Source organism: Bos indicus, chromosome 17, assembly GCF_029378745.1.
Source record: "Bos indicus isolate NIAB-ARS_2022 breed Sahiwal x Tharparkar chromosome 17, NIAB-ARS_B.indTharparkar_mat_pri_1.0, whole genome shotgun sequence".
NCBI lineage: Eukaryota > Metazoa > Chordata > Mammalia > Artiodactyla > Bovidae > Bos > Bos indicus.
The window spans coordinates 71,068,620-71,095,677 of record NC_091776.1 but is presented as its reverse complement, the minus strand read 5'-3'; the positions used below and the strand labels follow the sequence as shown (position 1 = coordinate 71,095,677).

Sequence of the window (27,058 nt, the reverse complement as noted above, 5' to 3'; positions counted from 1 at the left end):
GCCTCTGGGGTCAGAGGGGAGGCTCTGTTGGGACCTCAGACAAGTAGGAGAGGTCTGGGGTCAGGGGAGGGGAAGAGGTCAGGGCCCCAGAGGTGGGTCCTGGTTGAAGGGTTGACCACAGGTTGACACTGGGCACAGAAAAGAGCAAAGTGACAGAAAAGTGTCCAAACCTGGGGGAAAGAAGAGGGAGAGAAAGGAGGAGGGAGACTCACCCAGGACAGTCAGCCTGGTCCTGCCAATGAAAATAGGACACAGTGACATAGGCTGGCACAAAAACCCCTCCTGGGAGGCCCGCCGCAGCCCCCACCTGCAGCTGTGCTGGAGAACGTGGGTCACCACCCCAGGCTGGCGTCTGCTCACAGAGGGGCTTCATCAGCCTCCCCCACAGCAGATGACAGGACAGGGAACCCCGTGCTAAGCAGCAGGAGCCTTGGAAGGCAGGTTCCCTAAGCAGGTTTGCGTGTTGGATGCCCGTCTTCCCACCAGGCGGCCAGGGGTGGGAATGGAATAGTGGGGGGGGCGGGGGCCTTCACAAACCCAAGAGCGAAGTGCCCCGGAGGAGAAAGCCGCTTCTCTTCTCTGTGGAGTTGGCAGCAGCCTGACCCCGTGGTGAGAGTACAGGCTGAGGGCAGGGGCGTCCCCATCCCCCCACGGACAGGGCTGGAATGGATTTGCCGTGAACATCTTCCATCTGACCCTAACTGGGGCTCCAGGGGCTCACCCCCAGTTCCCTGGGGTTCTCCCGGCTTCAAATGGGCACCTGTAGTGAGGCTTGGGCTGGTTGCAATCCAAGTCCGGCCTCCGTCTACTGGGAGGACTGGACAGTGTCCTGGCCAGCCCTCAGGGTTTCATCTGATGTTTGGGTGCATCTGGGAGCATCTTATTCAGAACAGAGATGCGAGCAAGCCCCTCACTGTGGTCCTGAGACAGACAGCATCGCTTTAAAGAGAATCAGGCTGCTGGGCTACATGGGCCATCCCAGGCCTGAGTCGGGCCAGGCACCAGATGGGCCTGGAACACACGGTCCCCACAGAATGCAATAAGTTGTGAGGTCTCCTGTGCCTGAGCGGTAAGACCTGGGGCCATGAGCAGAGGCTGCCCTGGACAAAGGTGGGAACTCCAGCACCAAGAGGGTATAACCAGGGCGGATTCAAACATCGCCTGCATGTACCCTAGACTTCCCCGCGACACGACGGACTGTTCTCCTTCAGAAGATGGCAGAGACCACTCATTATTTTGTAAAAGTGCTCCCATAAAGGGCAGAAATAAGACCCGAAACCACTCCTGGAGAAGTGAAGAGCGTCTGAAGGGCCTCCCTTTGTGGAGCAATTACTGCTTTCACTTCTGGAGAAGGAAATGGCGACCCACTCCCGTAGCTTTGCCCGGAAAACCCCATGGGTAGGGGAGCCTGGGAGGCTACAGTCCATGGAGTCGCAAGGAGTCAGACAGGACTGAGCGATTTCCCTTTCTTTCACTTACTGCTTCACTAGAGCAAGGAGGACGGAACTACAATTGCCCCTGGCTTCCCATCCCACCTGAGGGACCTGGGATTGGAGCGTCCACAGAAGATAACTTGGCTAAATGACCTATGATCCCGAAAGGGCACTGTGGAGGGAAATGGCCAACTGTCCTAGGATTGCCTCTGGCCAAAATATCCCCCAGAACCCTGCCAGCCCTTTCTAGCTAGAACCACTTTGCAGGCACGTAGAGCAGTGAGAACTTCCCAGATACAGCTTGAGGTGGAGGGGCCGGGGGCTGCACCCCTACCCTGGGGGAGTCCTGCATCAGCAAGCGCACTGTTGCAGCCTCTTCTAGCTAGGAAAAGCCAGAGCCATTTGGGAGAGACTGAAGGACCCACCAGGCCCTAGACACACCCACCAATCAAAGGCTCAAGGCTTTCCAAGCCTCTTGGAAAGAACACAAAATACACCAAGTCAAACAGCGCCCAAAACACAAGTAACCAAGAGGCACATGGAAAGATGCTCAACATCCCTAATTATTAGAGAAATGCAAATCAAAGCTACAGTGAGCACACTTCCAAATGGTCAGAATGGCCATCATCCAAATGTCTACGAAGAGTGAATGCTGGAGAGGCTGTGATGAAAAGGGAGCAGTCTTGTATTGCTTGCAGGAATATCAACTGGTGCAGGCCCCAGGGAGAAGAGCATCAAGGCTGCTTAACGTACCGGATGTGATCCAGCAATCCCAGCACTGGGCATACACCCCGAGAAAACCACCATTCAAAGAGACACGTGAACTCCAGCGTTCATTGCAGCACTGTTTACAATAGCTGGGGCGTGGAAACAGCTTAAATGTCCGGCGACAGATGACTGGATACAGAAGATGTGGTACATACATGCAAGGGAATATGATGACCCGTAAAGAAGCATGAAGCAATGCCATGTGCAGAGACACGGATGGACCTGGAGCTTGTCATCCTGAGTGAAGTCAGACAGCGAAGGACAAGCAGCTCTCAATACGGCTAAATGTGGAATCTAAGAAGATGGTCAGAGGGACTGATTTACAAAACAGAAATGAAGTCACAGATGTAGGAAACAAAATTCTGGTTGCCAAGGGGGACGGAAAGGGAGAGATAAACTGGAAGATCGAGATTGACATACACACGCTGCTCTTGTAAGGTCTGTGTATAAAGCAGACGACTCATGAGAAGCTACCATACAGCACAGAGGAGGCGAGTCAGTCCTCTGTGATGACCTGGATGGAAAAGGAATCTACAAAGTGGGGGTGCACGTGCGTGTATATATATATATATCTGATTCACTCTGTTGTGCAGCAGAAACTAATCCAACTCTGTAAGTCAACCGTAGCTCAATAAAAATGAGTGAACACTGGGTTTTCTCAGTGGTCCAGTGGTTAAGAATCCGCCTGCCGGTGCAGGAGACATGGGTTTGATCTTCCCTGGTCTGAGAAGGTCCCACAGGTCTCGGGGTGCCTAAGTCCTCACAGCACAGCTGTTGAGCCTGGGCTCCAGAGCCTGAGCTCTGCAACAGGAGGAGCCACTGGAACGAGCAGCCTGCACACTGCAAGGACAGAGCAGGCCGTGCTCGCTGCAACCAGAGAAAAACTTGGGAAGCAGTGAAGAGCCAGCAACACAAAAATGAATACGATAAAATAAGAAGACTTTAAAAACTGATCACTATTAACATGAAAAATTACCGGAAAGAAAGAGACATTAAAAAAAAGTGAATGAAAACAAAACACAACCAAGTAAATATTCTATGACAATTGTGAGTCACGTCATGAGCAGCTGTTTTCCGGTCTTCAGGAATTATGGACGATTTCTGTTTGGGTTTGCTCATGATAATTTAGTTACAGCTTAGGTTCTTTCTTTCCAGGCCACGAGCGACATGTTTTCAGATGAGATGACATGGTGGGGGATGGGCAGCCGAGGCCCCCACTGGGGAGGAGGGATTCTGTTGTGGGCAGGAGTTGGCAGCATCCTGAATTGATGACCTGGGATCCAGGCGACAAGAACCGGGGGATATTATTATTCCTACGCCTTCTCATGTCATGTCCTCGGTTCTTCATGATGAAAACGTATGACAATACAGGGGAGTTAGATTTGGGCGGGCACAACTCTGGGTGGGGGACCCGGTGGCATTGTGTCCAGCAGGGCCATCAAGATGAGGGCGACCTGGGTGGTCCCCTTCTCCTTTGAGGTCTTAGTTTTCCCCTCATGGAAATGGGATCAGGCAGCAGCCATGGAACACCGCCACCCTGGCTTCTCTCACCTCCTCGTCTGTGATTTTGGGTCGGGGTACCAGGGATGACGACCTGGGGGGGGGGTCTCTCCTCTGCTGCAGGGAGGCCGCAGAGTCCTCTGTCCATGTGGACTTCGTCCCTGGGCTGACCCGGCTGTCTGCTGGAGGCACAGACGGGTGCGAGGCCGGGGTCCTGAGGACGACAGAGCCAGTGGGGCTGCAGCTCTGAGCAGATGGCCCCTCGCCCCGGGCCCTAAGCCCGTGTGTCCAGCTGCAGGTGTGCTCAGGTGAGCCAGTAGGTTATGGGGGAGGCGCCCTGGGCAGGGATCGGGGGTGCGACTCCTCCGAGAGCCCGGCCTTCTAGGAGCACTGTGCCCACACTCTAAGCCTGGCAAGAGCTGGGTTCATCGGTCTGACTCTCCTCCTGAAGTCCAATGGACTCTCTCCATGCGGCAGTCACTGATGGCCTCTTTATCCCTGATGGTGTCCTTTTCTGCTGACCTGGCTCTCCTGACCACCTCCCCCCGCCTCCACCGTACAGGAAGATGGCACCTGGTCCCTGCAGATGCCCCCCAGAACTAAGTCCACCCCTAACCTGGCTTCAGATGCCTACAGTCCTGCTGTGGGAAGGCCCCGCTCCCCACTAGGGCCCCAAGCCTGCTGTGTGAGGCTCAGTCTCACCTGGAACCCTCCTCATTTTTTCCCAGTCTCAGCCCCCAACCCCCGAGGCATCCCCTGCCCCTTTCATGGGCCCTTTTCCCTTCCCGGGGGAACAGGGTTTGTGGGACGGTAAGTCTGCCCCCCAGGAGCCTGCGCCTCTGACAATGTCCTGCTCTGGGTCACCGCTCCCCTGGATCTCAGAGCTCCCTGGTCCCTGGGGATGGGTTGCGGTGATGACAAGTGGATGGACTCTCAGGTCACACCTGTCCCTTCCGTAAGGAACTGACCCCTAATCCCAACACTCGGCCAGACCCAGAAAGCACTTCAGACATGTCGGCTGATAAATGAGAAGGTCTTTATTCAGGAGAAGCAGGAACAGGGAGGGAGGAGAGGCCCCTGGTGTGAGGCGACCTGGGTGGGGGCTCAGGGGTCCATGGAGAGCTGGGGGAGGGGGTGTGGGCCAGATGGCCTCCGAGGGTGGGGGTCCAGGGCCCTAAGAACACTCTGAGGGCTTCACTGTCTTCGTCACGGTGCTCCCGTCGTGCGTGACCTCGCAGCTGTAACTGCCTTTCGATTTCCACTCGCTGTCTGTCAGGCTCAGGTAGCTGCTGGCCGCGTACTTGCTGTTGCTCTGTTTGGAGGCCCGGGTGGTCTCCACGTTGCGGGTGATGGTGCTGCTGTCTGCCTTCCAGACCACGGTCACGCTACCCGGGTAGAAGTCGCTGATGAGACACACCAGGGTGGCCTTGTTGGCGCTGAGCTCCTCCTTGGAGGGCGGGAACAGGGTGACCGAGGGTGCGGACTTGGGCTGACCTGCAAAGTGGGCGAGGGGAAGAAGATCACTCAATCAGAGGTCTGGTGCCCGTCATGGGAGCCCCTGAGTCTGTGTCACAGGGGGACACAGGATCCTTTGAGAGCCCAGCAGGACCCCGAGTCCAGGCACCACTGTGAGCCAGAGGGCCTGTGCCAGGGAAGGTGGGTGGGGTTTTCTCAGGCACCTCCCCATCTTCCTGGGAAAGCCTGAGCCTGGACCCCTGCCAGCGCTGTCCTGAGACCCCCTGGCTCTTGGTTTCCCACACAGACACCTGACCCTCACTCTCCTTGCCTGCCCGTCTGATGGTTGACGGGGTCTGCCTGGGGCTGGCAGTCTGTCTGTCTGTCCCCTGAGTGGATGATGTGGCCTCCCTGGCCTCCTGTGAGTCAGTCCAGGTATATTTTGAGCTGACATGTCTGTTCGAGCCTTTGCCCGAAGGCGTCCGTTGGTCTCCAAGTCTGTGTCCCTTGGAGCCTCTGTGCTGGGTCGAGGGGGAGCCTGTCTGCCTGTCCTCGGTCCCCCCATCTGCAGATCTGATTCAGGTTCCTCTCTGATTCTTCTTGGGTCTGGAGGCTTCCTGCCCTGGTACCTGTCTCTCTGCTTCTTCAGGGACTCCTGCTTCTGAGGAGTGTGTCCTGCAGACTCAGGCATCCGCGTCCCCTGCATCCTGACCTCCTATCTCTTTCCCCAGTTCTGAGTTCAGCACCTTCTCCTCCCCCGTCTTCCCTCTTGCACTTTCCCTGGGTCCTTGGCCGGCCCAGGATCTGCAGGTCCGCCCCATGGAGGCCTTGGGAGCCCTTCCACCTCTGCCGAGTCCCTGACCCGGATCCCTAGACCCAAGTTCCCAGAGTGTCCTGGCCCTATGACTTCGGTCCCCAGCCCTGAGGGTTCTGTGTCCCTCTGATGTCTGCCCACGGTCCCTCATCTGCAATCCAGTTCCCTCTTTGCCATGAGATGGGGGCCTCAAGTGACCATCAGAGACAAAGCTGGGTGGCATAGAACCCAGACTGGGGGTTGATGGGACAGCAGAGAGTGAGGTCCCGGAGCCAGACAGACAAGTCTGTAGGTCAGCCCGCTCATTCCCCTGCCTCTGGGGTCAGAGGGGAGGCTCTGGTGGGACCTCAGTGCCAAGTAGTACAAGCCTGGGGTGAGGGGACGGGAAGAGGGGAGGGCCCCAGAGGTGAGTTCTGGGTGAAGGCTTGACCACAGGCTGACACTGGGCACAAAAAAGAGCAGAGTGACAGAAAAGTGTCCAAACCTCGGGGAAAGAAGAGGGAGAGAAGGGAGGAGGGAGACTCACCCAGGACGGTCAGTGTGGTCCCGCTGCCGAAAACAGCACACAGTGACACAGGCTGGCACAAAAACCCCTCCCTGGGAGGCCCGCCCCAGCCCCACCTGCAGCTGCGCTGGAGGACGTGGGTCACCGCCCCAGGCTGGCGTCTGCTCACAGAGGGGCTTCAGCACCCTCCCCTTTAGCAGATGACAGGACAGGGCACCCGTGCTAAGCAGCAGGAGCCTTGGAAGGCAGGTTCCCTAAGCAGGTTGCGTGTTGGATACTGTCTTCCCACCAGGCGGCAAGGGCTGGGAATGGAATAATAGGGGGGGAGGGGGCCTTCACCGCCCGAAGAGCGAAGTGCCCCGAGAGGAAGCCGCTTCTTTTGTCTGTGGAGTTGGCAGCAGCCTGACTCCCTGGTGAGAACACAGGCTGAGGGCAGGGGCGTCCCAATTCCCCCATAGACACGAGTTGAATGGATTTGCCATGACCGTCTTCCATCTGACCCTAACTAGGGCTCCAGAGGCTCATCTCCGGTTCCCCGGGGTTCTCCCGGCTTCAAATGGGCATCTCTAGCGGGGCTTGGGCTGGTTGCCGTCCAAGCCCGGCCTCCGTCTGCAGGGAGCACTGGACAGTGTCCTGGCCTCAGGGTCTCATCTGACGTTTGGATGCATCTAGGAGCATCTTATTCAGAACAGAGATGTGAGCAAGCCCCTCGCTGTGGTCCCGAGACAGCATCTCTTTAAAGAGAATCAGGCTGCTGGGCTACATGGGCCATCCCAGGCCTGAGTCGGGCCAGGCACCAGATGGGCCTGGAACACACGGTCCCCACAGAACGCAGGAAGTTGTGAGTCTCCTGTGCCTGAGCAGGAGGACCTGGGGCCACCAGCGGAGGCTGCCCTGGACAAAGGTGGGAACTCCAGCACCAAGAGGGTATAACCAGGGCGATTCAAACATCGCCTGCATGTACCCTAGACTTCCCCGCGACACGACGGACTGTTCTCCTTCAGAAGATGGCAGAGACCACTCATTATTTTGTAAAAGTGCTCCCATAAAGGGCAGAAATAAGACCCGAAACCACTCCTGGAGACGTGAAGAGCGTCTGAAGGGCCTCCCTTTGTGGAGCAATTACTGCTTTCACTTCTGGAGAAGGAAATGGCGACCCACTCCCGTAGCTTTGCCCGGAAAACCCCATGGGTAGGGGAGCCTGGGAGGCTACAGTCCATGGAGTCGCAAGGAGTCAGATGGGACTGAGTGACTTCCCTTTCTTTCACTTACTGCTTCACTAGAGCAAGAAGGACGGAACTACAATTGCCCCTGGCTTCCCATCCCACCTGAGGGTCCTGGGATTGGAGTGTCCAAAGAAGATAACTTGGCTAAATGACCTATGATCCTGAAAGGGCACTGTGGAGGGAAATGGCCAACTGTCCTAGGATTGCCTCTGGCCAAAATATCCCCCAGAACCCTGCCAGCCCTTTCTAGCTAGAACTACTTTGCAGGCACGTAGAGCAGTGAGCACTTCCCAGATACAGCTTGAGGTGGAGGGGCCGGGGGCTGCACCCCTACCCTGGGGGAGTCCTGCATCAGCAAGCGCACTCTTGCAGCCTCTTCTAGCTAGAAAAAGCCAGAGCCATTTGGGAGAGACTGAAGGACCCACCAGGCCCTAGACACACCCACCAATCAAAGGCTCAAGGCTTTCCAAGCCTCTCGGAAAGAACACAAAATACACCAAGTCAAACAGCACCCAAAACACAAGTAACCAAGAGGCACATGGAAAGATGCTCAAAATCCCTAATTATTAGAGAAATGCAAATCAAAGCTACAGTGAGCACACCTCCAAATGGTCAGAATGGCCATCATCCAAATGTCTAGGAAGAGTGAATGCTGGAGAGGCTGTGACGAAAAGGGAGCACTCTTGTATTGCTTGCAGGAATGTCAACTGGTGCAGGCCCCAGGGAGAAGAGCATGAAGGCTGCTTAACGTACCGGATGTGATCCAGCAATCCCACCCCGAGAAAACCACCATTCAAAGAGACACGTGAACTCCAGCGTTCATTGTAGCACTGTTTACAATAGCTGGGGCGTGGAAACAGCTTAAATGTCCGACAGATGACTGGATACAGAAGATGTGGTACATACATGCTAGGGAATATGATCACCCGTGAAGAAGCATGAAGCAATGCCATGTGCAGAGACACGGATGGACCTGGAGCTTGTCATCCTGAGTGAAGTCAGATAGCGAAGGACAAGCAGCTCTCAATACGGCTAAATGTGGAATCTAAGAAGATGGTCAGAGGGACTGATTTACAAAACAGAAATGAAGTCACAGATGTAGGAAACAAAATTCTGGTTGCCAAGGGGGCCAGAAGGGGAGGATAAACTGGAAGATCGAGATTGACATACACATGCTGCTCTTGTAAGGTCTGTGTATAAAGCAGACGACTCATGAGAAGCTACCATACAGCACAGAGGAGGCGAGGCAGTCCTCTGTGATGACCTGGATGGAAAAGGAATCTACAAAGTGGGGGTGCACGTGCGTGTATATATACACATATCTGATTCACTTTGTTGTGCAGCAGAAACTAATCCAACTCTGTAAGTCAACCGTAGCTCAATAAAAATGAGTGAACACTGGGTTTTCTCAGTGGTCCAGTGGTTAAGAATCCGCCTGCCGGTGCAGGAGACGTGGGTTTGATCTTCCCTGATCTGAGATGGTCCCACGGGCATCGGAGGGCCTCAGTCCTCACAGCACAGCGGTTGAGCCTGGGCTCCAGAGCCTGAGCTCTGCAACAGGAGGAGCCACTGGAACGAGCAGCCTGCACACTGCAAGGACAGAGCAGGCCGTGCTCACTGCAACCAGAGAAAAACTTGGGAAGCAGTGAAGAGCCAGCAACACCAAAAATGAATACGATAAAATAAAGGAAGAGTTTAAAAACTGATCACTATTAACATGAAAAATTACCGGAAAGAAAGAGACATTAAAAAAAAGTGAATGAGAACAAAACACAACCAAGTAAATATTCTATGACAATTGTGAGTCACGTCATGAGCAGCTGTTTTCCGGTCTTCAGGAATTATGGATGATTTCTGTTTGGGTTTGTTCATGATAATTTAGTTACAGTTTAGGTTCTTTCTTTCCAGGCCACGAGCGACATGTTTTCAGGTGAGATGACGTGGTGGGGGATGGGTGGCGAGGCCTCCACTGGGGAGGAGGGATTCTGTTGTGGGCAGGAGTTGGCAGCATCCCTGAATTGATGACCTGCGATCCAGGCGACAAGAACCGGGGGATATTATTCCTCTGCCTTCTCATGTCATGTCCTCGGTTCTTCATGATGAAAACGTATGACAATACAGGGGAGTTAGATTTGGGCGGGCACAACTCTGGGTGGGGGACATGGTGGCATTGTGCCCAGCAGGGCCATCAAGATGAGGGCGACCTGGGTGGTCCCCTTCTCCCTTGGGGTCTTAGTTTTCCCCTCATGGAAATGGGATCAGGCAGCAGCCATGGAACACCGCCACCCTGGCTTCTCTCACCTCCTCGTCTGTGATTCTGGGTCAGGGTACCAGGGATGATGACCTGGGTGGAGGACTCCTCTGCCGCAGGGAGGCCGCAGAGTCCTCTGTCCATGTGGACTTTGTCCCTGGGCTGACGCGGCTGTCTGCTGGAGGCTAAAGCTGGAGGCACAGGCGGGCTGCGAGGCTGGGGTCCTGAGGACGACAGAGCCAGTGGGGCTGCAGCTCTGAGCAGATGGCCCCTCGCCCCGGGCCCTGAGCCCGTGTGTCCAGCTGCAGGTGTGCTCAGGTGAGCCAGTAGGCGATGGGGGAGGCACCCTGGGCAGGGATCGGGGGTGCTGAGTCGTCCGAGAGCCCGACCTTCTGGGAGCACTCTGCCCACACTCTAAGCCTGGCAAGAGCTGGGTTCGTCGGTCTGACTCTCCTCCTGAATTCCAATGGACTCTATTTATGCGGCAGTCACTGGATGGCCTCTTTATCCCCGATGGTGTCCTTTTCTGCTGACCCGGCTCCCCTGACCACCTCCCCCCGCCTCCACCATACAGGAAGATGGCACCCGTTTCCTGCAGATGCCCCCCAGAGCTAAGTCCACCCCTGGCCTGGCTTCAGATGTCTACAGTCCTCCTGAATTGATGACCTGCGATCCAGGCAACAAGAACCTGGGGGATTATTATTCCTGCGGGAAGGCCCCGCTCCCCACTAGGCCCCAAGCCTGCCGTGTGAGGCTCAGTTTCACCTGGAACCCTCCTCATTTTTTCCCAATCTCAGCCCCCAACCCCAGAGACATCCCCTGCGCCTTTCAAGGCCCTTGTCCCTTCCTGGGGGGATGGGGTGTGTGGGAGGGCAAGCCTGCCCCCCCGAGCCTGTGCCGCTGACAATGTCCGTCTCTGGGTCACCGCTCCCCTGGCTCTCAGAGCTCCCTGGTCCCTGGGGATGGGTTGCGGTGATGACAAGTGGATGGACTCTCAGGTCATACCTGTCCCTTCCCTAAGGAACTGACCCTTAACCCCGACACTCGGCCAGACCCAGAAAGGACTTCAGACATGTCGGCTGATAAATGAGAAGGTCTTTATTCAGGAGAAGCAGGAACAGGGAGGGAAGAGAGGCCCCTGGTGTGAGGCGACCTGGGCGGGGGCTCAGGGGTCCATGGAGAGCTGGGGGAGGGGGCGTTGGCCAGAGGGCCCCCGAGGGTGGGGGTCCAGGGCCCTAAGAACACGCTGAGGTCTTCACTGTCTTCGTCACGGTGATCCCCTCGTGCGTGACCTCGCAGCTGTAACTGCCTTTCGATTTCCAGTCGCTGTTCGTCAGGCTCAGGTAGCTGCTGGCCGCGTACTTGCTGTTGCTCTGTTTGGAGGCCCGGGTGGTCTCCACGTTGCGGGTGATGGTGCTGCCGTCTGCCTTCCAGACCACGGTCACGCTACCCGGGTAGAAGTCGCTGATGAGACACACCAGGGTGGCCTTGTTGGCGCTGAGCTCCTCCTTGGAGGGCGGGAACAGGGTGACCGAGGGTGGGGACTTGGGCTGACCTGCAAAGTGGGCGAGGGGAAGAAGATCACTCAATCAGAGGTCTGGTGCCCGTCATGGGAGCCCCTGAGTCTGTGTCACAGGGGGACACAGGATCCTTTGAGAGCCCAGCAGGACCCCGAGTCCAGGCACCACTGTGAGCCAGAGGGCCTGTGCCAGGGAAGGTGGGTGGGGTTTTCTCAGGCACCTCCCCATCTTCCTGGGAAAGCCTGAGCCTGGACCCCTGCCAGCGCTGTCCTGAGACCCCCTGGCTCTTGGTTTCCCACACAGACACCTGACCCTCACTCTCCTTGCCTTCCCGTCTGATGGTTGACGGGGTCTGCCTGGGGCTGGCAGTCTGTCTGTCTGTCCCCTGAGTGGATGATGTGGCCTCCCTGGCCTCCTGTGAGTCAGTCCAGGTATATTTTGAGCTGACATGTCTGTTCGAGCCTTTGCCCGAAGGCGTCCTTTGGTCTCCAAGTCTGTGTCCCTTGGAGCCTCTGTGCTGGTCGAGGGGGAGCCTGTCTGCCTGTCCTCGGTCCCCCCATCTGCAGATCTGATTCAGGTTCCTCTCTGATTCTTCTTGGGTCTGGAGGCTTCCTGCCCTGGTACCTGTCTCTCTGCTTCTTCAGGGACTCCTGCTTCTGAGGAGTGTGTCCTGCAGACTCAGGCATCCGCGTCCCCTGCATCCTGACCTCCTATCTCTTTCCCCAGTTCTGAGTTCAGCACCTTCTCCTCCCCCGTCTTCCCTCTTGCACTTTCCCTGGGTCCTTGGCCGGCCCAGGATCTGCAGGTCCGCCCCATGGAGGCCTTGGGAGCCCTTCCACCTCTGCCGAGTCCCTGACCCGGATCCCTAGACCCAAGTTCCCAGAGTGTCCTGGCCCTATGACTTCGGTCCCCAGCCCTGAGGGTTCTGTGTCCCTCTGATGTCTCCCCATGTTTCCTCATCTGCAGTCCAGTTCCCTCTTCCCCATGAGATGGGGAACCCAAGTGACCCTCAGAGACAAAGCTGGGTCAGCATAGAGCCCAGATTGGGGGTTGGGGGCACAGAGGAGAGCGAGGATCGGGAGCCAGACAGACAAGTCCTTAGGTCAGCCTGCTCATTCCCCTGCCTCTGGGGTCAGAGGGGAGGCTCTGGTGGGACCTCAGTGCCAAGTAGGAGAAGCCTGGGATCAGGGAAAGGGAAGAGGTCAGGGCCCCAGAGGTGGGTCCTGGGTGAAGGCTTGACCACAGGCTGACACTGGGCACAGAAAAGAGCAGAGTGACAGAAAAGTGTCTAAACCTCGGGGAAAGAAGAGGGAGAGAAGGGAGGAGGGAGACTCACCCAGGACGGTCACTCTGGTCCCGCCGCCGAAAAGATCACACAGTGACACAGGCTGGCACAAAAACCCCTCCCTGGGAGGCCCGCCCCAGTCCCACCTGCAGCTGCGCTGGAGGACGTGGGTCACTGCCCCAGGCTGCCATCTGCTCACAGAGGGGCTTCAGCACCCTCTCCTTTAGCAGATGACAGGACAGGGCACCCGTGCTAAGCAGCAGGAGTCTTGGAAGGTAGGTTCCCTAAGCAGGTTGCGTGTTGGATACTGTCTTCCCACCAGGCGGCAAGGGGTGGGAATGGAATAATAGGTGGGGGAGGGGGCCTTCACCGCCCGAAGAGCGAAGTGCCCCGGAGAGGAAGCCGCTTCTTTTGTCTGTGGAGTTGGCAGCAGCCTGACTTCGGGGTGAGAGCACAGGCTGAGGGCAGGGGTGTCCCCATCCCCCCACGGACCCGGGTGGAATGGATTTGCCGTGACCGTCTTGCATCTGACCCTAACTGGGGCTCCAGGGGCTCAGCCCCAGTTCCTCGGGGTTCTCCCGGCTTCAAACGGGCATCTCTAGCGGGGCTTGGGCTGGTTGCCCCAAGTCCGGCCTCCGTCTGCAGGGAGGACTGGACAGTGTCCAGGCCTCAGGGTCTCATCTGACGTTTGGATGCATTCAGAACAGAGATGTGAGCAAGCCCCTCACTGTGGTCCTGAGACAGACAGCATCGCTTTAAAGAGAATCAGGCTGCTGGGCTACATGGGCCATCCCAGGCCTGAGTCGGACCAGGCACCAGATCAGCCTGGAACACACGGTCCCCACAGAATGCAATAAGTTGTGAGGTCTCCTGTGCCTGAGCGGTAAGACCTGGGGCCATGAGCAGAGGCTGCCCTGGACAAAGGTGGGAACTCCAGCACCAAGAGGGTATAACCAGGGCGGATTCAAACATCACCTGCATGTACCCTAGACTTCCCCACGACACGACGGACTGTTCTCCTTCAGAAGGTGGCAGAGACCACTCATTATTTTGTAAAAGTGCTCCACTAAAGGGCAGAAATAAGACCCGAAACCACTCCTGGAGACGTGAAGAGCGTCTGAAGGGCCTCCCTTTGTGGAGCAATTACTGCTTTCACTTCTGGAGAAGGAAATGGCGACCCACTCCCGTAGCTTTGCCCGGAAAACCCCATGGGTAGGGGAGCCTGGGAGGCTACAGTCCATGGAGTCGCAAGGAGTCAGACAGGACTGAGCGATTTCCCTTTCTTTCACTTACTGCTTCACTAGAGCAAGGAGGACGGAACTACAATTGCCCCTGGCTTCCCATCCCACCTGAGGGACCTGGGATTGGAGCTTCCACGGAAGATAACTTGGCTAAATGACCTATGATCCTGAAAGGGCACTGTGGAGGGAAATGGCCAACTGTCCTAGGATTGCCTCTGGCCAAAATATCCCCCAGAACCCTGACAGCCCTTTCTAGCTAGAACCACTTTGCAGGCACGTAGAGCAGTGAGAACTTCCCAGATACAGCTTGAGGTGGAGGGGCCGGGGGCTGCACCCCTACCCTGGGGGAGTCCTGCATCAGCAAGCGCACTCTTGCAGCCTCTTCTAGCTAGGAAAAGCCAGAGCGATTTGGGAGAGACTGAAGGACCCACCAGGCCCTAGACACACCCACCAATCAAAGGCTCAAGGCTTTCCAAGCCTCTTGGAAAGAACACAAAATACACCAAGTCAAACAGCACGCAAAACACAAGTAACCAAGAGGCACATGGAAAGATGCTCAACATCCCTAATTATTAGAGAAATGCAAATCAAAGCTACAGTGAGCACACTTCCAAATGGTCAGAATGGCCATCATCCAAATGTCTAGGAAGAGTGAATGCTGGAGAGGCTGTGACGAAAAGGGAGCACTCTTGTATTGCTTGCAGGAACGTCAGCTGGTGCAGGCCCGAGGGAGAAGAGCATCAAGGCTGCTTAACGTACCGGATGTGATCCAGCAATCCCAGCACTGGGCATACACCCCGAGAAAACCACCATTCAAAGAGACACGTGAACTCCAGCGTTCATTGCAGCACTGTTTACAATAGCTGGGGCGTGGAAACAGCTTAAATGTCCGACAGATGACTGGATACAGAAGATGTGGTACATACATGCTAGGGAATATGATCACCCGTGAAGAAGCATGAAGCAATGCCATGTGCAGAGCCGTGGATGGACCTGGAGCTTGTCATCCTGAGTGAAGTCAGACAGCGAAGGACAAGCAGCTCTCGATACGGCTAAATGTGGAATCTAAGAAGATGGTCAGAGGGACTGATTTACAAAACAGAAATGAAGTCACAGATGTAGGAAACAAAATTCTGGTTGCCAAGGGGGACGGAAAGGGAGAGATAAACTGGAAGATCGAGATTGACATACACACGCTGCTCTTGTAAGGTCTGTGTATAAAGCAGACGACTCATGAGAAGCTACCATACAGCACAGAGGAGGCGAGTCAGTCCTCTGTGATGACCTGGATGGAAAAGGAATCTACAAAGTGGGGGTGCACGTGCGTGTATATATATATATATCTGATTCACTCTGTTGTGCAGCAGAAACTAATCCAACTCTGTAAGTCAACCGTAGCTCAATAAAAATGAGTGAACACTGGGTTTTCTCAGTGGTCCAGTGGTTAAGAATCCGCCTGCCGGTGCAGGAGACATGGGTTTGATCTTCCCTGGTCTGAGAAGGTCCCACGGGCATCGGAGGGCCTCAGTCCTCACAGCACAGCGGTTGAGCCTGGGCTCCAGAGCCTGAGCTCTGCAACAGGAGGAGCCACTGGAACGAGCAGCCTGCACACTGCAAGGACAGAGCAGGCCGTGCTCACTGCAACCAGAGAAAAACTTGGGAAGCAGTGAAGAGCCAGCAACACCAAAAATGAATACGATAAAATAAAGGAAGAGTTTAAAAACTGATCACTATTAACATGAAAAATTACTGGAAAGAAAGAGACATTAAAAAAAAAGTGAATGAGAACAAAACACAACCAAGTAAATATTCTATGACAATTGTGAGTCACGTCATGAGAAGGTGTTTTCCGGTCTTCAGGAATTATGGACGATTTCTGTTTGGGTTTGCTCATGATAATTTAGTTACAGCTTAGGTTCTTTCTTTCCAGGCCACGAGCGACATGTTTTCAGGTGAGATGACGTGGTGGGGGATGGGCGGCCGAGGCCCCCACTGGGGAGGAGGGATTCTGTTGTGGGCAGGAGTTGGCAGCATCCCTGAATTGATGACCTGCGATCCAGGCGACAAGAACCGGGGCATATTATTCCTCTGCCTTCTCATGTCATGTCCTCGGTTCTTCATGATGAAAACGTATGACAATACAGGGGAGTTAGATTTGGGCGGGCACAACTCTGGGTGGGGGACATGGAGGCATTGTGCCCAGCAGGGCCATCAAGATGAGGGCGACCTGGGTGGTCCCCTTCTCCTTTGAGGTCTTAGTTTTCCCCTCATGGAAATGGGATCAGGCAGCAGCCATGGAACACCGCGACCCTGGCTTCTCTCACCTCCTCGTCTGTGATTTTGGGTCGGGGTACCAGGGATGACGACCTGGGGCGGGGGGACATCACTCCTCTGCAGCAGGTGATGGTGCTGCCGTCTGCCTTCCAGACCACGGTCACGCTACCCGGGTAGAAGTCGCTGATGAGACACACCAGGGTGGCCTTGTTGGCGCTGAGCTCCTCTGTGGAGGGCGGGAACAGGGTGACCAAGGGTGGGGACTTGGGCTGACCTGCAAAGTGGGCGAGGGGAAGAATATCACTCAATCAGAGGTCTGGTGCCCGTCATGAGAGCCCCTGAGTCTGTGTCACAGGGGGACACAGGATCCTTTGAGAGCCCAGCAGGACCCCGAGTCCAGGCACCACTGTGAGCCAGAGGGCCTGTGCCAGGGAAGGTGGGTGGGGCTTTCTCAGGCACCTCCCCATCTTCCTGGGAAAGCCTGAGCCTGGACCCCTGCCAGCGCTGTCCTGAGACCCCCTGGTTCTTGGTTTCCCACACAGACACCTGACCCTCACTCTCCTTGCCTGCCCGTCTGATGGTTGACGGGGGTCTGCCTGGGGCTGGCAGTCTGTCTGTCTGTCCCCTGAGTGGATGATGTGGCCTCCCTGGCCTCCTGTGAGTCAGTCCAGGTATATTTTGAGCTGACATGTCTGTTCGAGCCTTTGCCCGAAGGCGTCCTTTGGTCTCCAAGTCTGTGTCCCTTGGAGCCTCTGTGCTGGGTCGAGGGGGAGCCTGTCTGCCTGTCCTCGGTCCCCCCATCCGCAGATCTGAGCTCAGGTTCCTCTCTGATTCTTCTTGGGTCTGGAGGTTTCCTACCCTGGTACCTGTCTCTCTGCTTCCTCAGGGACTCCTGCTTCTGAGGAGTGTGTCCTGCAGACTCAGGAGTCCTCGTCCCCTGTGTCCTGACCTCCTATTTCCTTCCCCAGTTCTGAGTTCAGCACCTTCTCCTCCTCCGTCTTCCCCTTGCACTTTCCCTGGGTCCCTAGCAGCCCCAGGATCTGCACGGCAGCCCCATGGAAACCTGGGGGAGCTCCTCTACCTCTGCCAATTCCCTACCTGGCTCCCTAGACCCAAGGTCCCCAGACCGTCCTGGCCCTCTGACTTTGGTCCGCAGCCATGAGGGTTCTGTGTCCCTCTGACGTCTCCCCATGGTCCCTCATCTGTAGTCCAGTTCCCTCTTCGCCATGAGATGGGGACCTCAAGTGACCCTCAGAGACAAAGCTGGGTCAGCATAGAGACCAGACAGGGGGTTGGGGGGACAGAGGAGAATGAGGTCCGGGAGCCAGACAGACAAGTCAGTAGGTCAGCCTGCTCATTCCCCTGCCTCTGGGGTCAGAGGGGAGGCTCTGGTGGGACCTCAGTGCCAAGTAGGACAAGTCTGGGGTCAGGGGAAGGGAAGGGTAGGGCCCCAGAGTTGTGTCCTGGGTGAAGGCTTGACCACAGGCTGACACCGGTCACAGAAAAGAGCAAAGTGACAGAAAAGTGTCTAAATCTTGGGGAAAGAAGAGGGAGAGAAGGGAGGAGGAGACTCACCCAGGACGGTCAGCCTGGTCCCTTGGCCGAAAATCTCACACAGTGACACAGGCTGGCACAAAAACCCCTCCTGGGAGGCCCCAGCCCCACCTGCAGCTGCGCTAGAGACGTGGGTCACTGCCCCAGCCTGTGTCTGCTCACAGAGGGGCTTCAGCACCCTCCCTGGAGCAGATGACAGGATGACCCTGAGAGGACAGCGGTGGGTACCCTGCAAGCAGGTCTCCCAGAGGAAGGTGGTGTCCGACCTGCGGTGCCTGGGTGCTGTCTCCTGAGATTTACTGAGTGTGTGGGGGGCATATTTGGGTCTATGAGCTTCCTTGGAAATGGACGCCTCTTCTTTGTGTGTTCAGACCCCCCTCCCTCCTTGGCGAGACCACGAGGTGAGGGCAGAGGGTGTCCCCTGCCCGCCACACCACTAGCCCCTTCCAGGTTGAGGCAGGTGACCACCGTTCGGAGCTGTTGGAATCTTTCTAGGTGCCGGAGCATCACGTCAAGGGTTTCCTTGGGGATACCCTAGTGTGGGACTGTCCTGAGTCGGGGCGGGCTGGTCCCATAGGAGATGACCGCCTGGCTTCCTGGTTTGGGGCATCCCTGTCACCCCCAGATCTGGTCTCACGCTGGGACATGTGTGTGGGGGCGGATTCCTGCCCTGCCTTGTTCACAGCGAGGCAGGAGCCACATGTCCTCCCTGGACCCAACCCCGCTGCCAAGAAAGGAAACCCAGACCCTGGCCAGTTCCGGTTATTGGAACGCAAATGCACGGCAAGAGTTATTTACGTCGTCACCCAGAATATGCAGCCTCAAGGGTCCACCGCATGGGACCCAGGGGCCCCCTGCAGAGGCTCCCAGGGGACACATATCCATCTTTTGGAGCCCAAATACTATCCTCAGAAAAGAGCCGGCAGTGCGTTCACACTCCCAGATTCGTTTATGTCCTGGATTGTTCGCCACGGGATGACGGCAGACTCCAGAGCATCGTGCGGGAAGGTGGTGACCCCAGGAAGATTTGGGTCATAACAGAACTTCTGTTTTGCTGGATACGAAACACACGAACGTTCAGAAACATGGGAGCCCCCAAGGGAAAGAGGCCAGATCTGAAATGTCGCTGCTACGCATTCCTTCTCCTGGACGGACAGGGTCACTGAGCGTCAGTGCTCACGCCTCTCAAGGTGGTCTCCCCGCCTGGGGCCATTGATGGAGAGTAGGTAACTGCCCTGGAAAGCAATTTTGCCAAATCCATCCTGAACTTGTTAACCCTGTGGAGCCAGAATCGCTTTGCAGGCCCATGAAGCAGACAGAACTGCTCAGGTACAGCAGAGGATATGGGGGGCTACACCCCAACCCTGGGGGGTCCAGATAGCAGCTGATCTCCTGAGACCCCCTTCTGGCCAGGAGAAGCCAGAGACTAAGCCACGTCCACCAACCATGGTGTCAAACCTTGCTCAGTCCTCATGTAAACATCAAGAAAAAACACAAAATCAAAGACCACCGAAAACATGACGAATTCATTTCACAGTTGACCATGTGAGGCGTTGGCTGAGAACTCTCATTTGATAGTAACGATTTACTCACGATTTCTGTTCAGGTTTGATAATACGTTGTAGCTCTCTTTGAGGTCCTTGTACCTCAGGACACAATCACAATATTTCAGAGGAACAGTTTCTGATATCGAATTTGCTTCAAAAGGTGACCTAAGAGAGGAATTATTGTGTGGTTGTATCATCAGTAAATGGAAGATTTTGGGGAATTGGCTGATGAGCAAATGGGGCCGTCTTTCATTCACCTGCACCCTTATTTTTTTGTGTTCAAAGTTTTCTACAATAAAAACTTACAAGAAAGTAAATGGGGTACTGCTCTCGGCAAAGCAGCAAGGGACGGGGTGGTGGCATTGTGCCCAGTGGGCCAATGTGATGAGAGTTGGGTGGCCCCCGCTCCACTGGAGCCTCCACACTCAGCTTTGTGAATGGAGTCCCAGATGCCCTGGGACAGGACCCGGAAGTTTCTATCTGCAGTCCAGTCTGTGTTGGGTGGAATGTCTGGGATGAGGCTCCCGGGGGCCCCTGTCCTCTGCCCTCTGTGTCCCCAGAGTCCCCTGTGATTGCAGGTCGTGTCCTGGGCTGTCCTTGTCCCCCGTCGGCTGTGGTCAAGGCAGCAACCTGTCCCTGGCGAGCCAGAGGGCCCAAGAGGCCTGGGGACGCAGGACTGAGCCATGAGGGGCCATGGAGACGGAAGAGGGGCCCCCTGGGCAGGGATCTGGGGGCGCTGACCCTTCAGGAGGCCTGACCTCTGGAGCTCTGAGGTCACACTCAGCCTGCCCTGAGCTGGGCTGACCCAGCCTGACTCTCTTCCTGAATTGTCATGGACGCTCTCTCCTTGGGACGTTCACCGGGACCCCCTCTGTGGGCCCAGACGATGCCTTCTGCCCCGGACCCAACACTCCTTTGTCCCCACCTCATACAGGGTGAGGGCACCAGCTCCATCTTGAATCCACCATCAACAATTCCCTCCCCAACATGACCTCAGATGCCCACGCACTGGGATGGAGGTCCAGCCCCCCCACGAGGGTGGTCTGAGCTACCCTGACCCAAGCCTATCAGAATGGACACTGAGCTTCCCAGTGCCTCAGCCTCACCCCAGCCCTCGGCATTAGTGAGCAGGACCAGAACCATCTCAGAGAGAGTGACAGGGTGCCCTGAGGGCAAGGGAGAGTGAGTGTGATTGGCTGATTGCTAGGTCATGTGATATTGACCTGTTTCTCTGCTGCAGACCGTATCAGTGTCTTTACTTAGTTAATGGAGAAGGAAATGGCAACCCACTCCAGTGTTCTTCCTGGAGAATCCCAGGGACGGGGGAGCCTAGTAGGCTGCTGTCTGTGGGGTCGCACAGAGTCGGACACGACTGAGCGACGTCACCTGACTTAGATAATGTGCGTGAACATTGGACATTAGGACTTCTGTGCTGCATCCTCAAACTCTCCGTGGTTGCTTGGTGACGGGCCAACCATGGACCCCTCACCTGGTAACTGCTCTCCCCTCCAGGTCCCCTGAGGAAATAGGAAGATCAACCTCTGCCCCTGAGACTACGGCCTCAGGGTCTCCTTCCCCCATAATCCTGCCTCGGGCCCACTGCTGCCTCCTGGGACCCTTTTGGCTTTTCCCTGATCCTCCCAGAGCCATCCCCTGTCTCTCACTGGCCTTTCTCCTTTCAAAGGGGGCGAAGGACTGCCGCCCAGGAGCCTGCGCCGCTGACAATATCCAGTGCTGGGTCACCGCTCCCCTGGCACTCAGAGCTCCCTGGTCCCTGGGGATGGGTTGCCTCCATGGCAGCCCCATGGAGGCCTTGGAGAGCCCCTCCACCTCTGCTGAGTTCCCGACCCAGATTGCTAGACCCAAGATCCCCAGCCTTTCCTGGCCCTCTGACTTCGGTCCCCAGCCCTGAGGGTCCTGCATCCCGCTGATGTCTCCCCATGGTCCCTCATCTGTAGTCCAGTTCCCTCTTCGCCATGAGATGGGGACCTCAAGTGACCCTCAGAGACAAAGTTGGGTCAGCATAGAGCCCAGACTGGGGGGTTGGGGGGACAGAGGAGAGCAAGGTCTGGGAGCCAGACAGACAAGTCAGTAGGCAAGCCTGCTCATTCCCCTGCGTCTGGGGTCAGAGTGGAGGCTTTGGTGGGACCTCAGTGACAAGTAGGAAAGTCTGGGGTCAGGGGAAGGGAAGAGGTCAGGGCCACAGAGGTGCTTCTTGGTTGAAGGGTTGACCACAGGCTGACACTGGGCACAGAAAAGAGCAAAGTGACAGAAAAGTGTCTAAATCTTGGGGAAAGAAGAGGGAGAGAAGGGAGGAGGAGACTCACCCAGGACGGTCACCCTGGTCCCGCCGCCGAAAAATACCACAGTGAAACAGGCTGGCATAAAAACCTCTCCTGGGAGGCCCAGTCTGCCCCCAGCCCCACCTGCAGCTGCGCTGGAGGACGTGGGTCACCGCCCCAGCCTGGCGTCTGCTCGCAGCAGGGCTTCAGCACCCTCCCCTTTAGCAGATGACAGGACAGGGGACCCCGTGCCAAGCAGCAGGAGCCTTGGAAGGCAGGTTCCCTAAGCAGGTTGCGTGTTGGATGCCGTCTTCCTACCAGGCGGCCAGGGGTGGGAATGGAATAATAGGGTGGGCGGGGTCCTTCACAGCCCCAAGAGTGAAGTGCCCCAGAGGAGAAAGCCGCTTCTTTTGTCTGTGGAGTTGGCAGCAGCCTGACCCCGTGGTGAGAGCACAGGGTGAGGGCAGGGGCATCCCCATCCCCCCACGGACATGGGTCGAATGGATTTGCACCAAACGTCTTCCATCTGACCCTAACTGGGGCTCCAGGGGCTCATCCCAGTTCCCCGGGGTTCTCCCGGCTTCAAACGAGCATCTCTAGTGAGGCTTGGGCTGGTTGTCGTCCAAGCCCGGCCTCCGTCTGCAGGGAGGACTGGACAGTGTCCTGGCTTCAGGGTCTCATCTGACGTTTGGGTGCATTCAGAACAGAGATGTGAGCAACACTCTACCGTGGTCCTGAGACAGCAGCTCTTTAAAGAGAATCAGGCTGCTGGGCTACATGGGCCATCCCAGGCCTGAGTCGGGCCAGGCACCAGATGGGCCTGGAACACACGGTCCCCACAGAACGCAGGAAGTTGTGAGTCTCCTGTGCCTGAGCAGGAGGACCTGGGGCCACCAGCGGAGGCTGCCCTGGACAAAGGTGGGAACTCCAGCACCAAGAGGATATAACCAGGGCGGATTCAAACATCGCCTGCATGTACCCTAGACTTCCCCGTGATACGACGGACTGTTCGCCTTGAGAAGATGGCAGAGACCACTCATTATTTTGTAAAAGTGCTCCACTAAAGGGCAGAAATAAGACCCGAAACCACTCCTGGAGACGTGAAGAGCGTGTGACGGGCCTCCCTTTGTGGAGCAATTACTGCTTTCACTTCTGGAGAAGGAAATGGCGACCCACTCCCGTAGCTTTGCCTGGAAAATCCCATGGGTAGGGGAGCCTGGGAGGCTATAGTCCATGGAGTTGCAAAGAGTCAGATGGGGCTGAGTGACTTCCCTTTCTTTCACTTACTGCTTCACTAGAGCAAGAAGGACAGAACTAGAATTGTCCCTGGCTTCCCATCCCACCTGAGGGACCTGGGATTGGAGCTTCCAAGGAAGATAACTTGGCTAAATGACCTATGATCCCGAAAGGGCACTGTGGAGGGAAATGGCCAACTGTCCTAGGATTGCCTCTGGCCAAAATATCCCCCAGAACCCTGCCAGCCCTTTCTAGCTAGAACCACTTTGCAGGCACGTAGAGCAGTGAGAACTTCCCAGATGCAGCTTGAGGTGGAGGGGCCGGGGGCTGCACCCCTACCCTGGGGTGTCCAGCAGCAGCAAGCGCACTTTTGCAACCTCTTCTAGCTAGAAAAAGCCAGAGCGATTTGGGAGAGACTGAAGGACCCACCAGGCCCTAGACACACCCACCAATCAAAGGCTCAAGGCTTTCCAAGCCTCTTGGAAAGAACACAAAATACACCAAGTCAAACAGCACGCAAAACACAAGTAACCAAGAGGCACATGGAAAGATGCTCAACATCCCTAAGTATTAGAGAAATGCAAGTCAAAGCTACAGTGAGCACACCTCCAAATGGTCAGAATGGCCATCATCCAAATGTCTAGGAAGAGTGAATGCTAAGGAGGGTGTGATGAAAAGGGAAAATCCTGTACTGCTGCAGGAATGTTGGGGTACCAGGGATGAAGACCTGGGAGTGGGGTTCTCTCCTCTGCCGCAGGGAGGCCGCGGAGTCCTCTGTCCATGTGAACTATGTCCCTGGGCTGACCCGGCTGTCTGCTAGAGGCTGAAGCTGGAGGCACTGATGGGCTGCGAGGCGACAGCCCATCAGAGGTCCTGAGGGCGACAGAGCCAGTGGGGCTGTAGCTCTGAGTGGATGGCCCCTTGCCCCAGGCCTTGAGCTCCTGTGTCCAGCTGCAGGTGCGCTCAGGTTAGCCAGTAGGTGATCGGGGGAGGGTGCCCTGGGCAGGGATCGGGGGTGCTGACTCCTCCGAGAGCCCGAGCTTCTGGGAGCGCTCTGGCCACACTCTAAGCCTGGCAAGAGCTGGGTTCATAGGTCTGACTCTCCTCCTGAATTCCAATGGACTGTCTCCATGTGGCCGTCACTGGATGGCCTCTTTATCCCCGGTGGTGTCCTTTTCCACTGACCTGGCTCTCTTGACCACCTCTCACACCCCCACCATACAGGAAAATGGCACCTGGTCCCTGAAGATCCCCCCCAGAAGTAAGTCCACCCCTGACCTGGCTTCAGATGCCTACAGTCCTGCTGTGGGAGGCCCCGCTCCCCACTAGGCCCCAAGCCTGCCGTGTGAGGCTCAGTCTCACCTGGAACCCTCCTCATTTGTCCCCAATCCTCAGCCTCCAACCCCAGAGGCATCCCCTGCCCCTTTCAAGGCCCTTGCCCCTTCCCGGGGGGACGGGGTGTGTGGGAGGGCAAGCCTGCCCCCCAGGAGCCTGCGCCGCAGACAGTGTCCTGCTCTGGGTCACCGCTCCCCTGGATCTCAGAGCTCCCTGGTCCCTGGGGATGGGTTGCGGTGATGACAAGTGGATGGACTCTCAGGTCACACCTGTCCCTTCCGTAAGGAACTGACCCCTAATCCCAACACTCGGCCAGACCCAGAAAGCACTTCAGACATGTCGGCTGATAAATGAGAAGGTCTTTATTCAGGAGAAGCAGGAACAGGGAGGGAGGAGAGGCCCCTGGTGTGAGGCGACCTGGGTGGGGGCTCAGGGGTCCATGGAGAGCTGGGGGAGGGGGCGTTGCCAGAGGGCCCCCGAGGGTGGGGGTCCAGGGCCCTAAGAACACTCTGAGGGCTTCACTGTCTTCGTCACGGTGCTCCCGTCGTGCGTGACCTCGCAGCTGTAACTGCCTTTCGATTTCCAGTCGCTGCCCGTCGGGCTCAGGTAGCTGCTGGCCGCGTACTTGCTGTTGCTCTGTTTGGAGACCCGGGTGGTCTCCACGTTGCAGGTGATGGTGCTGCCGTCTGCCTTCCAGGCCACGGTCACGCTACCCGGGTAGAAGTCGCTGATGAGACACACCAGGGTGGCCTTGTTGGCGCTGAGCTCCTCCGTGGAGGGCGGGAACAGGGTGACCGAGGGTGGGGACTTGGGCTGACCTGCAAAGTGGGCGAGGGGAAGAAGATCACTCAATCAGAGGTCTGGTGCCCGTCATGGGAGCCCCTGAGTCTGTGTCACAGGGGGACACAGGATCCTTTGAGAGCCCAGCAGGACCCCGAGTCCAGGCACCACTGTGAGCCAGAGGGCCTGTGCCAGGGAAGGTGGGTGGGGCTTTCTCAGGCACCTCCCCATCTTCCTGGGAAAGCCTGAGCCTGGACCCCTGCCAGCGCCGTCCTGAGACCCCCTGGTTCTTGGTTTCCCACACAGACATCTGACCCTCAGTCTCCTTGCCTGCCTGTCTGATGGTTGATGGGGTCTGCCTGGGGCTGACAGTCTGTCCCCTGAGTAGGTGATGTGGCCTCCCTGGCCTCCTGTGGGTCAGTCCAGGTATATTTTGAGCTGACATGTCTGTTTGCGTGTTTGCCGGAAAGGGTCCGTTGGTCTCCAAGTCTGTGTCCCTTGGAGCCTCTGTGCTGGTCGAGGGGGAGCCTGTCTGCCTGTCCTCGGTCCCCCCATCCGCAGATCTGAGTTCAGGTTCCTCTCTGATTCTTCTTGGGTCTGGAGGTTTCCTACCCGGGTACTTGTCTCTCTGCTTCCTCAGGGACTCCTGCTTCTGAGGAGTGTGTCCTGCAGACTCAGGAGTCTGCATCCCCTGCATCCTGACCTCCTATCTCTTTCCCCAGTTCTGAGTTCAGCACCTTCTCCTCCCCCGTCTTCCCTCTTGCACTTTCCCTGGGTTCCTGGCCAGCCCAGGATCTTCACGGCAGCCCCATGGAGGCCTGGGGGAGCCCCTCCACCCCTGCCGAGTCCCCTACACAGCTCCCTAGACCCAAGGTCCCAGACTGTCCTGGCCCTCTGACTTCAGTCCCCAGCCATGAGGGTTCTGCATCCCTCTGATGTGTCCCCATGGTCCCTCATCTGCAGTCCAGTTCCCTCTTCCCCATGAGATGGGGACCCCCAGTGACCCTCAGAGACAAAGCTGGGTCAGCATAGAGCCCAGACTGGGGCTTGGGGGGACAGAGGAGAGCGAGGTCCAGGAGCCAGACTGACAAGTCAGTAGGTCAGCCTGCTCATTTCCCTTCCTCTGGGGTCAGAGGGGAGGCTCTGGTGGCGACCTCAGTGCCAAGTAGGACAGGTCTGTGGTCAGGGGAAGGGAAGAGGTCAGGGCCCCAGAGGTGGGTCCTGGTTGAAGGCTTGTCCACAGGCTGACACCGGGCACAGAAAAGAGCAAAGTGACAGAAAGTGTCCAAACCTGGGGGAAAGAAGAGGGAGAAAAGGGAAGAGGGATACTCACCCAGGACGGTCAGTCTGGTCCCACCGCCGAATCGAGGACACAGTGACACAGGCTGGCACAAAAACCCCTCCCTTGGAGGCCCGCCCTGCCGCCAGCCGCGCCCCAACCCCGCCCCTGCCCCGCCCTCACCCAGCACCAGCCCCGCCCTAACCCCGCCCCAGCTCCGCCCCGCTCCGCCACAGCTCGCCTCCCAGACCCGTCCCCAGCCCCACCCCAACCCCGCCTTAGCCCCGTCCCCAGCCGCACCCTGCCGCAGGTGCAGCTGGGCTGGAGGACGTGGGTCACCGCACAAGGCTGGCGTCTGCTCACAGAGGGGCTTCAGCACCCCCCCTTTAGAAGCTGACGGGACAGGGGACCCCGTGCCAAGCAGCAGGAGCCTTGGAAGGCAGGTTCCCTAAGCAGGATGCGTGTTGGGTGCTGTCTTCCTACCAGGCGGCCAGGGGTGGGAATGGAATAATAGCGGGGGCGGGGCCTTCACCGCCCGAAGACTGAAGTGCCCCGGAGGAGAAAGTCACTTATCTTCTCTGTGGAGTTGGCGGCAGCCTGACCCTCAGATGAGAGCACAGGCTGAGGGCACGGGCGTCCCCATCCCCCCACGGACACGGCTGGATGGGTTTGCCGCAACTGTCTTCCATCTGACCCTAACTGGAGCTCCAGGGGCTCACTCCCAGTCCCCGGGGTTCTCCCGGCTTCAAACGAGCATCTGTAGGGAGGCTTGG

The 27,058-nt window shown here is 57.0% G+C and overlaps 1 protein-coding gene and 1 gene segment (V, D, J or C); both read right to left on the bottom strand.

Annotated features, from left to right (window-relative positions):
* Window positions 1-4,715: 4,715 nt before the first annotated feature.
* LOC109571160 (immunoglobulin lambda-1 light chain-like) overlaps window positions 4,716-27,058 on the bottom strand; it is a 230,055-nt gene continuing 207,712 nt past the window's right edge. For all 6 annotated transcript variants that reach the window (XM_070769908.1, XM_070769907.1, XM_070769909.1 and 3 more), the window contains exons 3-4: window positions 6,497-6,534; window positions 4,716-5,195 (exon numbers count right to left, since the gene is read on the bottom strand). In XM_070769908.1, coding sequence (XP_070626009.1) covers window positions 4,876-5,195; window positions 6,497-6,534 — 358 coding nt within the window. In that variant the 3' untranslated portion in view covers window positions 4,716-4,875. The remainder of the gene's footprint in view (window positions 5,196-6,496; window positions 6,535-27,058) is intronic.
* On the bottom strand, window positions 11,031-21,758 carry LOC109571157 (immunoglobulin lambda constant 1-like). The segment is given in 2 exon segments: window positions 11,031-11,507; window positions 21,701-21,758. Coding segments are annotated over 2 exon segments (378 nt in total).